We start from the raw sequence: 13,834 nt of genomic DNA on the forward strand, positions 1-13,834 counted from the left end.
TCACATCGATTCCAATGTGGAGTGAAAGGCAGGCAGCACTGGGCGAATGCCAGTTAGTTACCATTAGAATTGGCGGCTACTCGCATTCATTACCCAATATTTGTAAGTAAAAACGGATTTTGTTTTATTTGAGGTGGAGAGCGGAAGTTTTATCTTTGCCTTTAACTTTTTTCTTTTTCAGATCTAGATGTAAACACTACTGATTTATCGGGCAATTTATCTGTTACATTTGCATCTCGTTTTGCCTATTTTTTTAAATGAAAGGGTTATGTAAAATGGTACGATTCGGTCCAGATAAAATCTCAGATTAACCAGGACGTTATCAAGTACCATCGAATTCTGTCTCTTTAAACCTGCTTAAGTTTGAATCGTGTAGGTTCGGGGCTTTGCTACTAGTTATGATTTAGGAATGAGTCAGGAAACTGCTGCTGATCCCATTCAAAAACCTTGCTAAGTGTAGCAGCCAGGCAAAACTCTCTCTCTCTCTCTCTGCACCCCCCATCCCCTCCACCCCCACCCCGACCAATTCAGATTTCACAAGCCACATCTGACCGAATCTCTCCCTGTGTAGAACAAGGTAACTGGGATTCATTCTCCGCCATAAATAACCGTGTCGAGGTAAAAATAATTAACTCTGCTTGCTGCTTTTAATTAAAGTCTCTGAGGGAAAGGGCTATATTATGGTAATGAGATGCGCGGACGGAGAAGACATACGTTATTCCTTGTAGAAAAGATCTAAAGGTTATCTGACATCGAATCATTGAAAATGACAGGGCCACTGTCAATCCATTCCATTTGCACCTCCAGATACAGGAGAAGTGCCATTTGAGGCTTGCTGATAAATCGTTCCTTCTCCGTACAACCAAAAAAATGACCGACCGAATTGGCAACAAGGCAGGTAACGTTTGCACTTCATCCGGCAACGTTTTATTGGGAACATCGAAACAGAACAATTTGTCATCAAATTCCGCGCGAACACAAGTGAACAAAAGGTGGCAGATACAACCGGGACTTGCTGGCATGTCAAAAGCAGAAACATTTTTTCTGCAAAACTTTAGATTTGTGGGGGGAAATAGATACGCGCTTTACGCAATCCGGGCACACACATATTTGCCTGTGCACTGATTTCACGAGATGTTAGATTTACATAGGAATCTCACGGTGTACTTCCTCTCAAATGAGGACTGAATCTCATCAGGGGCGGACACGATTGTCGAGATTTTTCAAGCTTAAGCATTTTTGACTCTTGCGTGTCTTTAAGCACTGAGATTGACCTTTTTTCTACCCTTTCCCTCCCAGAGCAAGCCTCGACGATGGAAGATCCAAATATTCACAAGGGGTTTTGGGAGAGCGATGCCAGCAGAGCCGTCCAGCAATGTCTGACCAACATTTTCACCAGCGTCTACACAACCTGTGACATTCCAGAAAATGCCATATTTGGACCCTGCGTACTGAGCCACACGTCCTTATATGACAGCATCGCTTTCATTGCTCTTAAATCAGCTGACAAAAGGACGGTGCCCTACATCTTTAGGGTAGGGTCAATTTTAATTCTCTCTTCTGCTCACTCTCCCCCTCTGTATCCTCATTTCACAATATTAAATATCAAAGCCATTCATTTCTCTTTTACATGTATTGCTGCTTTTCTCACCTACTGATCTCCATATGAACGCGAATTGCATTTTGTTTCCTATAGCATGTTTATCTCTGGTTTATTTTTTATAGTTTCTACCCAAACTTGTTCCGTTCCCTTCATTCTTTCGCATTGCTTTCTTCCTTCATCCTCCCGCGGTTAACTCATTGCTTTTGAACGCATTTTCTGTGCTGAGGTAGTGACGGGAGACAGTGCTAGTGGGGAAGGAGCGGTCAAACTGAACGCGGTGTACTAGAGTGCAGAACTCGCTATAGGTTCGCCTGTCATTATGGACACTAAACTTCCACAAGTGCCATGATGAAGACCCATTGGCTTTTGAGATGACAAATACCTTCACAAATGTCAGAGGGTTTATATGACTTCATCCCCCTCCCCCCACCCCACTTTTTCAGTAATGACCATTTCACATATAGTAGTTTTACAACATATTTAAGAAATATAAAAGAGTCAGCACGGTATAGTCTCGGAAAGTTTATGGATCTTGTAATCTGACCGTATTACTTGCTGGATTTTCTTTTAAGAAATGTGCTGGTTCAAGTGTTGAGTAGGTGTAGTAAATCATCAATGTGTTTACTTTAATATTCAGCAATACTGTGCACTATCCTGCAAAACAATAAAGCGGACTGAGATTCTTTGGTGTTTAATTTTGTTGGTTAATGTCCAGGAATCTCCAAGGAGATTTCAGTAACCAGGCGAATGGATGTTTTGTGGGATGTGAGGGAGACCGGCTGCAGCTAAGACGGTTTACCTCAGAACATTGGTGTCCAGCCTGTGTTCAGCATGCAAGTGACTCATATTCTGCGTTTGCACTTCACTGCAGGTGGATACCTCAGCAGCGAACAGCTCCTCCGAGGGCTTGATGTGGCTCAGACTTGTCCAGTCGGCCAGGGATAAAGAGGAACAGAATCTGGAGGCCTACGTGAAAAACGGCCAGTTGTTTTACCGGTCTCTGAGGCGCATTGACAAAGACGAAGAATTACTTGTATGGTATGGGAAAGAACTGTTGGAGCTGCTACTTCTCAACAACGTCAGGGCACAGGCCAAAATGAATGGTGAGCTGCGATGTATGAAGTCTCATATTGCAACTGCAATGTATCTCCCTCCACATAAAAACACACACACTGAGATACACAATGCAAGCTATCCGTAATATAGGTAGCGGATAAAAATGTACTGTTTAATGTTCCACAAGCAAATTTCTGCTTTTTGGAGTTTATTGTGGACAGATAATGTAAACTTTCTTCAGATTTATTAAAATATAGTTAATTTAACAAAGGAAGTAAATACATGCATTAGAACCGATTGTAGAGACGGATCAAACAACTTAGAAAGAAGGAAAGGTAGATAGATAGTGAGTAGGTGGATCGGTAGGTAGGTAGGGAGGTAGTAAGTGGGTCGGTAGGTAGGGAGTGAATAGATGGATCGGTAGGTCGGAAATTAGTAAATGGGTCGGTAGGTTGGGAGTGAGTAGATGGGTGGGTATGTTGGGAGTGAGTAGATAGATGGATGGATAGATGGATGAATGGCATGAGGACATGAACAGGCAAAAGTCAATGGAGACAGCTGGACAGGAGAATGGAGGAACTAGTTTTGTATGGCCGAAAGTACACGCAGAATCAAAGTAAATAAAGGGTTACTCGGGGGAAATAAAAGCAAAGTACTGCAGATGCTGGAAATGTGAAATAAAACATACAATACCGGAAATACTCAGCAGGTCAGGCAGCATCTGTGGAGAGGGAAACAGTTAACGTTTATAATTGAGATAGTATCAATGGGTTATCTAAGAAGAGAGAAACAGGTCAATGCAATTATTATAACGCCAATGAACTATTTATCGCGTAACTGAAATGTGTTCTACATTTAAAACTTGTGATTTTAACGTTAGTTTTTTTGTTGCTTGTTAAATCATTGAAGAAGATTGAATTGTAGGAGTGTGTAATCTCATCTTAATGTGCTCCATTCACACAGGATCTTCGCCATACACATGTCTGGACTGCAGCCAGCGATTTCAGTATGAATACCCCTTCCTAGCCCATTTGCGATTCCGCTGTCAGAAGAGACTGGGTTGCATTGTCTCGGATGAGAACGTAAAGATCAGCGGAGACCGTGACCATCAAATTCCTGTCGGGTCAAGTGTTAAATTCAGCCGATCGGAGCGACAATCAGCCTTTGCTAATGTAGAAAACAATAAAACCACTACAGATTTCCACAACCTCGCCAGGGATATGGAAAATCAGAGAGAAAATGTTAGGAACCGTCGAGGGACTGAAAGTATAAATGAAAATAAAAGGAAGTACGAGGAAGCGGAAAAGAATGACAATATATTGCACGCTGCAAAACTTGCAGATAGATCACTGGCTATCCCAAGAGAAAATCTCCTCTGCCCTTCCCAACAGTTCAGGGGGGGTTATTTCAATCTCAGAGAGAATGGAAGGCTAATGGCACCATCTAGTCCAGAATCTACAGATGTTAAGCGAAGCGCCTTCTTCGAAGTGAAACGAACTTCACTTAATCTCAAACAGACTGCAAAGGACCACGTTTCCGACATAGACAACAAGAATGGCGCAGCAGCTGACAGCAGCTCTTCCGAGAAGCCGATTGACATCAAGTCTGTTCTGACTGAAACACAAGTCCCCTCTTGTCTGGACAACATTGCCATGGGAAGTGCGTTCAGGAGCGTCTCTCAGCTGTGTGGCACTGAGGAAAGGAAGAGTGCATTTTCCCAGCCAACCAGATCCTTCACTCAGCTATCTCCACTGCTGGTGTCGCAAAAAGTCATTCCGGGCTTAGATTGTCATCCTGGTGTCGGTGATTCTGGGAGGCTTTATCAAGCCAATGCCTTAGCCGCAAAGCTCCAGAGCGCAGATGTCAACGGCAATTGTAACGTGCAAGGGGGTCTGGCCAAACAGAGCCCTTTCGTATATGCCACCGCCTTCTGGCCAAAGGCCTCTGGGCCCATTCAGCTTCAAGTCCCATCCGCACTGACCCTTCTTCCTCCTTCATTCACGTCCTTTTGTTTACCAGCGCAGAACTGGTGTGCCAAATGCAACGCTTCTTTCAGGATGACCTCCGATTTAGTGTACCACATGAGATCGCATCACAAAAAGGAGTATGCCATGGAGCCTCTGGTGAAAAGGCGAAGAGAGGAGAAGCTTAAATGTCCCATTTGCAATGAATCCTTTAGGGAACGCCACCATCTCTCCCGGCACATGACTTCTCATAACTGAACTCGAACTGTATGACAGATTGTAATGCCAACAAACTAAGCGAAGGGGCCGTTGTGATGCACACAATATCACTTTACCTTGGCCATTTTGTAATTGCCACAAACCACAGTACACAAATGCATTTTGTCACAGCTTTATTTCACTTTAAATGCGTCAGGCGCTTAAGATAGCTTGGAAGAGGAGTATATGATATTATCATATTTAAGGACAGAATTTTATTTTGGATAATAGAGTAAGAGAATGGATTTTAGTTTATTGATTCCATTGATACATTCCAATGTCATTAAAGTAATGAAAGGTATAAAAGTGGGAGGTACAACAAGCGCGGAAGACAGGAAAGATGCATGTAAAAATCGTAGATATCAACACCAAATACGGACGGGAAAGTGCGGAATTTACATTGTTTTTTTGTAAATATCTTGGTTTTAAAAATCAAATGTACTATTTTGTGCCAGTGAAATGAAGTCTCAATAGTTATTGTGTTTCACACTCTTGGGCGAAATTTACGAATCTTGATAGTTTATCTGGTCATTTTGGCTGGCTTCGACAATAAATAGCTTTATTTTTACTTGACCAAATGTATGTGTGTATGTAATTATTTAAATTCGCTGCTAAAATCATTTTAACCTAAAAAGAATTCCCACAATTATCTGAAAAGAGAGAAAGAAATGCAAAAAGTTAGCATTGACACAAAGGGCCGAAAAGCCTCCCTTTGTACGGTCACCATTTCACGATTCTATAATTCTAACTAACTTGCACATTTTCTATCCGTGGAACCTTCCGTTTTCATTTTTTGAAAGAAACTGGGATTTGCAAATATAAAGGCGTGTTGTGATACTCCCGATTGTCTTCATATGAAGAAATAGAGCAAGGTTATATAAACACAATAGTGCAGCCTTTAGCACAATTACCGAATGTCTTTTCAAATCGAGCTTCAAGACCACTTCAGAACAGAAAATCCAAAACTAGCGACTGATCTGATTGACTTTCTTTCAAAACAGATGAACACTTTAAAAAATTCACTTTAACAAGCCTGTTTCAAGACTAACCAAGGATTAATGTCCATTGCTAAATGTTAGCAGTCACAAGTAAACTGACCTTTACCAATCAGTCCCCCGAAACTCATAAGTCCCATTCAGAATGCGATTCATTAAGTAAGCCTTTAATTAATTGGATTAAATGGAAGACGGGGGTGAGGCAGGCAGAAGTAGCAGAGGGAGAAGAATAGTTGAGAAAACCAAGTTCAGCGGTTCAACTCCCGCGATGTCCACCAAAGGTTGACTAAGTGTGTACAATTAACTCAATTCGAGAGCAAAAGGGTGGGACTGGGGGCGGAATGCCCTACTGAAAATACAGTAATGTACAATTGATGCCAATGATATATGCCAGCCTTTGATACACTATAGAATGAAAATGACATCAAGACGTTAACAAATTCGCTCCGCACTTGAAATGGGCATTGCATGGTATATAAAAAATAATGGCTTTAGTTAGTTCAAGAGGAAGATCTGTGGTCCATATAGCATACCAAACCAATCAGTCACTTTGCTAAATCGAGCCTAAATATACTTTCCATCTTTATTGGTCTTTGTCAATTTTTCATTTCTGCTATTGAAAATCTTTGATCAATCTGTTTACTGCGTACTGTTTCATTCTATTAGTTACCTCAGTTGCTTGAATTTCGAGTTTTTAATAAGTTGCAGTTTATTTATTAGTGTCACAAGTAGGCTTACATCAACTGCAATGAAGTTACTGTGAAAATCCCCCTAGTCACCACACTCCGATGCCTGTTCGGGTACACTGAGGGAGAATTTAGCATGGGTAACCAGCACATCTTTCGGACTGTGGGAGGAAACCGGAGCACCCGGAGGAAACCCACACAGACACGGGGAGAACGTGCAGACTCAGCACAGACAGTGACCCAAGCTGCGAATTGAACCCAGGTCCCTGGCACTGTGAGGTGGCAGTGTTAATGACTGTGCCACAAATGCCGCTGGCAATGGTCGGAAGTGTGTAATTATATGTCAATTATAGATTTAACCTCTAAATGCTTGACAATCTGAACCTAATATATATAACACATCTTTAAGTACATAACAATGCTGTCTATATCTGTAAATGCAACACGGGTCATTAATGTGGTTCCTCCGGATTGGAGAACAGACAGGCTAGATTGTCCTATTACTGAGCAAAACAAGGAAAGTGGGGAACAGGTTGATGCCAAGGGTGTGGTTGCCTATTACAAAGACGTGAAAATGGATTTGTTGGATGTAGAAAAAGAACGGCAATTTTGCAGACCGATCGAGGCGCTCTATGCATGCTATCCTGTGGTTTCCAGGGGTGATTTCAGGGTGCATTCATGTTCCCCATGCATGAGGGGAAAATCCAAACGGTTCTAGACTGAACCTGGAACATAAACCAGGGCCATTGGCTCCATAGTAATTCCGAAGTGAAGCAGAGTGGGAGACCCAGATCCAGGATTCAGTCCACGTGATTGAGGTTTTAAGTCCCATCCTGATACTAGGCTCAGGTTGCGTTTGCACTATGGGTGTAACAGTTGTAGTGTGAATGCGCCCTCTGTACCCATGGCGTGTCCAATTGTTCATTCTTATCTAACTGCGTTTATATGTGTTACAATGTTTGGATTGCTTGCGTCATATCGACCCAAAGTACACATTTCAAAACTTCAGTTGTTGTTGCACCCGGTTAAGATCCACTGCCTGCCCACCACCACTCCTCTTCCCAACTCCTCTCGGACAAAGAATCTGGCAAGCGCACTGCAGATCACATCACTGGAATGGTTGTCGGTAGCCCCAGCAGACACTTTAGCGTAATATAGAAACATTTCTCTTCCATAGACCAATTAACAACGCATCCCATTGAACCTTACAGGTGGGATCTATAATTTTTTGTATACTTGGTTATTATCTCATGTGTCAATATTTTCGCGCCAATTCTAAGCTATTTATTATCCATTCCTGTCCAACTCAGAACGTTCGTCACGAATTCAAGTTGACAAGTGATCGAAGCCAAACATAGGACAAATAATAGGGTCTTTAAAACGATCATTTTATGCACCAACCTCTGCACCCCCTTTTTTCCTTCTCTATGAACGGTATGCTTTGTTTGTATAGCGCGCAAGAAACAATACTTTTCCCTGTATACTAATACATGTGACAATAATAAATCAAATCAATAAATCAAATCAAAATCTTAGAAATATTCAACAACTGAGATATTTTCTATTGCACTGCTAAACACTCTGTCTACACACTTCATGAGCATTAAATCCTTCTACCTCTGCCTCAGAAATCAATGGGCAAGATGCTGCTTATATCAGAGGTGTATTTCGGTCATGTGCACATTTGCTGGAATTCAGTTTGAAATAGTTACTTCGTTATTTCTGCTGAAGTGTAAGCAGGAATATCACACCTTGGAATGAACATTGGGCACAGATGCCATGCCTTTATATCCCAAATTCAGTTTCTGTATACGGCAATTTCATCTGGCTGCTGATGTTAAATTGAAGTGGAAATCGGAAGTCCCAGACCAAATCCAGAGTCAGACCCCTGGAAGGGTAAGTGTGGGAGGGTTACCCCCACTCCCAATTTCAGTTAGATGTTGTAGTTGTAAACCGCATGCGATATTTTGGACAGCTAAAGTTTTCGCCTCCTAATTTTAAGCATTTACATATTTGAACGTTTGGGAGACGGGTTTGTGCAAACTTATCCCGTAAACAGAAGTTAATATCCCAGTCAAGCAGGAGGCAAGTAATACAGATAATATTTTACCAAGCTGGAACATAAAACGAAGTCCAAATAGACTCTTAAAGATGGTGAATTATGTATAGTGTGTATCATCATTTCTGTAATTAAATCATGAATGATTTATAGCACTCTAGTGAAAATTAAAATCATATTACGCATAAAGACATCCAATACCCAGTGTACATTTTACTGCACATAATTTATGAGTTTTCTTTTTTTGGGGGGAGGGGGGAGCTAGACTCAAGAACTGGAATAAAACTGAATCATTCATCATAATATGGATGCTAAAATATTGGAACAGTTACATATCCAGGGACCGAGTTCAGTTATCCACATAATACATAGTGGCACAATAGCTTGGCTTCTGCTGTGGATTCCAAGACCGATTTGCTGCCCTGTAATCACCCTTATCTATACTTCTGTACTTCAATTCATTGGTTTCCATAGTTGTCATTGTTAATCTAGTGTTTTAGTGATGCATTTTACTATTTCCAGTGTCCTGCAAATCGAGAGATGAGCTGCTGTACAGGGGTACAACGAAGGAATTACTTTGCGCTTTTTAAGGGAAATTGAAAGCGAATTGAGACATTAGTAAAATATCTTTCTGAAATTGCATTTCAGGAACGAATATCACATATAATTTATCTGCTCACCTGTAGTGTATGACTTTAAAAGTAGGTTTAAACGTCTCAAACTATTGCCCGTGGACGCCGTAGGTGCAGCAAAGTTACGAGTTACCATTGGCTGTGTACTCTACGGTAAATGCAAATAGTTTGGTCATTGCACTTTTGACGAAGGAGTTAATTGTTCATATTTGCGTAGCCATTAACTCACAGCTTAACTCTATGTTTTGTGACAAAACTGCAACCACAATTAGATTAATAGAGGGAAAATAAGTTTGGAAGACTAGTGTCCATAATGGAGCCCATCTACTCTGTACACAATGAGCATGTTATCTTTTGTTAATTTTGCTCGATGAACTCAAGCCACGAGCTTTATGTCGATGAGTATAAGAGAAACATCTGCCCCCTCGAGTGAAAACTCATCTGTAAAGACCTGAACTGACTGTGAAGCCAGTTAAATTAGATGTGCATCATCAAGGTGAGCCTTGGACTCAGGTTGCCTATGTAACCGGAGTACTGATGAGAAATAAAGTTGCTTTGCCTCCAAGAACGCTTGTGGTGTAAATATTCACGGAGACAGGTCTGCCGATTTCAAAGTTTAACTTGTCCTCTCTCGTTCTGGATGCTGGTCCAACCTGTTGCTGATTTGCCCCAGTCTCTACTTCTATTACAGGTGCCTTATTAAAGGTGACAGTTGTTTCTTTTTAAATAAATCTTCACAATTACCAAAAATAGGAATGCATGTTGCAGTGGTAGAACCTGCACAGTAACACCGTTAAAAAGCGATCCTTATCCAGTCTGCAAGACCCAGGGAACAGCAGAACTCTCCCCTCTCCCCCCGCCCCCACTACGCCCCATAGGCCCACTGGCCGCTTCTCAAAGCGAATATCAATCAGAAATTGGATTCTCAATATGGGCAGCAGGACCAGGGGGGCATGCTAGCAGCGTAAAATGGAAAGCCAATAAAGGAATATTCATCATCAGAGAGGTTAACTATCCTCCACGGATCTCTAAACAATAATTACAACCACGAAATGGGCAGAAGAACCAATTCAGTTCACGCAAGGGAACCTCACCCGAAAGGAGCTTAATTGTTTATAGCAAGAAATACTTCTTCAAATTAATAAAGCGTCACCAGGTACTCGACACTACGGAACTGTTCACACGTGGTCTTGAGTTAACGTCTATCAGCCACTATTTTATTTTGGTTGTGTTTTTAGTACCACATGTCAGCTTTATTCCTATTTTATCACTTTCTTTAAACATAGACATCAAAATTTTATCCTCCCTTTTTGGTAAATATTTATGTAGAGTAACACAGAAGCCTTATGCAGTGTTAGCAGATTATGTGCTGCTATATTACACACGATGTCTGTCCTTAATTGCATTGCCCTTGTTCAATATATGACCTGTTTGTAAAAATTACCCAGCAGACTGGCTTATAGATTCTTTGGAGTGACCAATCTTCAAATGCAGCCGCTAGTGTACATTACTATTTACTGCTAAGAGGCATATGTGGTCTTTATAAACAAGTAATTTACTAAGTTCACTCACATGCTCCTGTCTACATCAACGAGGATGGAGTGGAAATGGTCGAGTGCTTCAAGTTTCTAGGCGTCCAGATTAACAACAACCTGTCCTGGTCCCTTCATGCCGACGCTATAGTTAAGAAATCCGACCAATGCCTCTACTTTCTCAGGAGGCTAAGGAAATTTGGCATGCCCACCAGGACTCTCACCAGCTTTTACAGATGCACCATAGAAAGCATTCTTTCTGGTTATATCACAGCTTGGTATGGGTCCTGCTCTGTCCAAGACCACAAAAAACCTCAAAGGCTTGTGAACGAAGCCCAGCCCATCACGCAAACCAGCCTCCCATCCATTGACTCTGTCTACACTTCCTGCTGCCTCGGAAAAGCAGCCAGCAGAATCAATGACCCCACGCACCCCGGGCATACTCGCTTCTACCTTCTTCCGTCAACAAAAAGATACAAAAGTCTGAGGACACATGCCAACCAACTCAAAAACAGTTTCTTCCCTCTTTCTGCCATCAGACTTTTGAATGGACCTACTTTGTATTAAGCTGATCTTTCTCTATGACTAGCTATGACTGTAACATTACATTCTGCACTCTCCTTTCCTTCTCTGTGTATGATATGCTTTGTCTGTATAGCATGCAAGAAACAATACTTTTCACTGTATACTAATACATGTGACAATAATAAATCAAATTAAAAGATAGCAACTCAAATACTTAACACACATTTTATAGAAGAGAAATTGTCTTAATAAAAATATACATGTTGCTAATAACGTCGTCACTTTTTGTGCGAGTCACATGTTGTTGTCACAACGCCTGTTGCTTGATACCATTAGGAATTAAGCCCAAGTCATTGCTCTTTACAACAGAAATTTCAAATGAAAGAAAGGACGAAGTGGAAAATATAAAATGATAATGCCAGCACCATGCTGTGTGACAGAAGACAAGAAACAACTCTACATTTGTGACCTGATTCAAAAGTATCTCAAACAGATTGGCATGGAAGTGTCTCTCTCCCTTCTGGTTGTATAAAACAGCAGAATGTGAAGTGAGTTCTGACACTCTCAGTCAAGTTTACTCCAGATATGCAGTCACCTATCATATTTGACTTACCTCACATGAATAATTAACTTAGTTAGCCAAAGCAGCCAGCTTGATTGGCGCCCAATGCATCGCCCTAAACATTCACTCCCTCCACCATTGCACGCAGTGTGTACCATCTATAAGATACACTGCAGCAACTGGCCAAACCTTCTTAGACCATGGTGACAGCAGACACACGGGAACACCACCAACTACACCACCACACACCATCCTGACTTGGAAATATATCACTGTTCCTTCACTGTCACTGGGTCAAAATGCTAGAACTCCCTCCCTAACAGCGCAGTGGGTATATCTACACCACATGGACTGCAGCTGTTCAAGGTGGCAGCTCACCACCACCTTCTCAAGGCCAATGAGGGATGGGCAATAAATGCTGGTCTTGTCAGTGATGTCCACATCCCATACCAAATAAATAAGAGAAAATGGGAATTTCATCGATATTGAATTTCCTCATGCATCTAAACAGCTGAACTGAAATTCCTAATTCAGAATCCCACAGCGGTTAAAGACACACTTTGAAGATTTCAATTGTTTACTGGTAAACAGAGATAGCAATAAGGATTCTGATATTTTGAATATGCAAGCATAATGAAATAACGACAATAGTAATACATAACTAATTTCCATTGCAGTGCATACTAATTGTACCTTGTCTTTTGTTCATTCTGAGAGTAGAGCCAGAAGTTCCTTTTTTCAAACATCCATTGATATCATCAAATGATCAAATATGGCATATTCACAAGCTTCAAAACTTACAGCAATAAAAGTTTCAGAGTAACAAACAGTGGCACAGTGGTTAGCACTGCTGCCTCACAGTACCAGGGACCTGGGTTCGAGTCCCGGCTTGGGTCACAGTCTGTGAGGAGTTTGCACATTCTCCTTGTATCTGCGAGGGTTTCTTCCGGGTCCTCTGGTTCCCTCCCACAGTCCAAAGATGTGCGTGTTAGGTGGATTGGTCGTGCTAAATTGCCCCTTAATGTCAGGTGGACTAGCTAGGGTAAATGCATGGGATTAGGGCCTGGGTGGGATTGTGGTCGGTGCAGACTCGATGGGCCGAATAGCTTCCTTCTGCACTGTTGGATTCTATGAAACAGCAATAGGTAATGGATTGCTCTGTATTATGAACAGTAAGTAATGTTTAGAGTGTTGTGACCCATATGACCGAGAGTTCCAAACAAAGTATAAGTGGGAAGTTATTTTCGAGGAAGGTTTGGAGCTGTGAGATTTGGCGATAGTCAGTGTAACATTAGCAGTTACGTGGTCCCTTTGGCCCAACGTGGATTGAAGTGAACAAGTTGATGATTGCATGACGTTACTTTCAAAGCAGACCACACCTGTTCGGTTTAACATGTCTAGCCTCTGCTCACTTCAAACTTTCCTTTTTCCTCAGCTACTTACTTACTATTTATATAATTGTACTATATATGTGTCTGAATGAAAACCTTGTTTTAAACGCTTAACATAGTAAGAAAACACAATTGCAAAAGCGATTTTATATCTTCATTCACTTTTTTATCTCAACGCTAGATGCCTTATTACTTCTATTTCCAATGGTAAATTGTTACTTAGCAGAAACACAAAAATAATATGTAAAACACACTCGGTTTTCAAAGAAACGCCCCGCAACATTCCTATCAGCATCAACCACCTTCCGCAGATGAGCGACATGTGTAACAAAAGCTCCAAAAATAGCCAAACAGCGACCCCAAGCTAACAAAAATGTGTAAATCACTTCCAAATCCTGCTTTCTGGAAGGTATGTCGCTGCTCACAGCGCCACCACTCGCCCCACACTTAGTCATCATCTGCGCAACGCATTTACGTTTACTTTACACTTCAACCGAACATTTTCCACAACGATGCGCTTATTTAACCCGATTAACATAATTAAATGTCACTAATTTCTTCATATAGGCAA

The 13,834-nt window shown here is 41.4% G+C and overlaps 1 protein-coding gene across 1 annotated transcript; it reads left to right on the top strand.

The window, feature by feature from the left end:
- The first annotated feature begins 1,313 nt into the window (after window positions 1-1,313).
- Window positions 1,314-4,881, top strand: prdm8b (PR domain containing 8b). Its single transcript, XM_078215127.1, has 3 exons — window positions 1,314-1,535; window positions 2,475-2,706; window positions 3,623-4,881. Exons 1-3 carry the CDS (start codon window positions 1,314-1,316, stop codon window positions 4,879-4,881), a joined length of 1,713 nt encoding a protein of 570 aa, XP_078071253.1.
- Window positions 4,882-13,834: the final 8,953 nt, after the last annotated feature.

The sequence above is a fragment of the Mustelus asterias genome, chromosome 1 (genome assembly GCF_964213995.1).
Source record: "Mustelus asterias chromosome 1, sMusAst1.hap1.1, whole genome shotgun sequence".
Taxonomy (NCBI): Eukaryota; Metazoa; Chordata; class Chondrichthyes; order Carcharhiniformes; family Triakidae; genus Mustelus; species Mustelus asterias.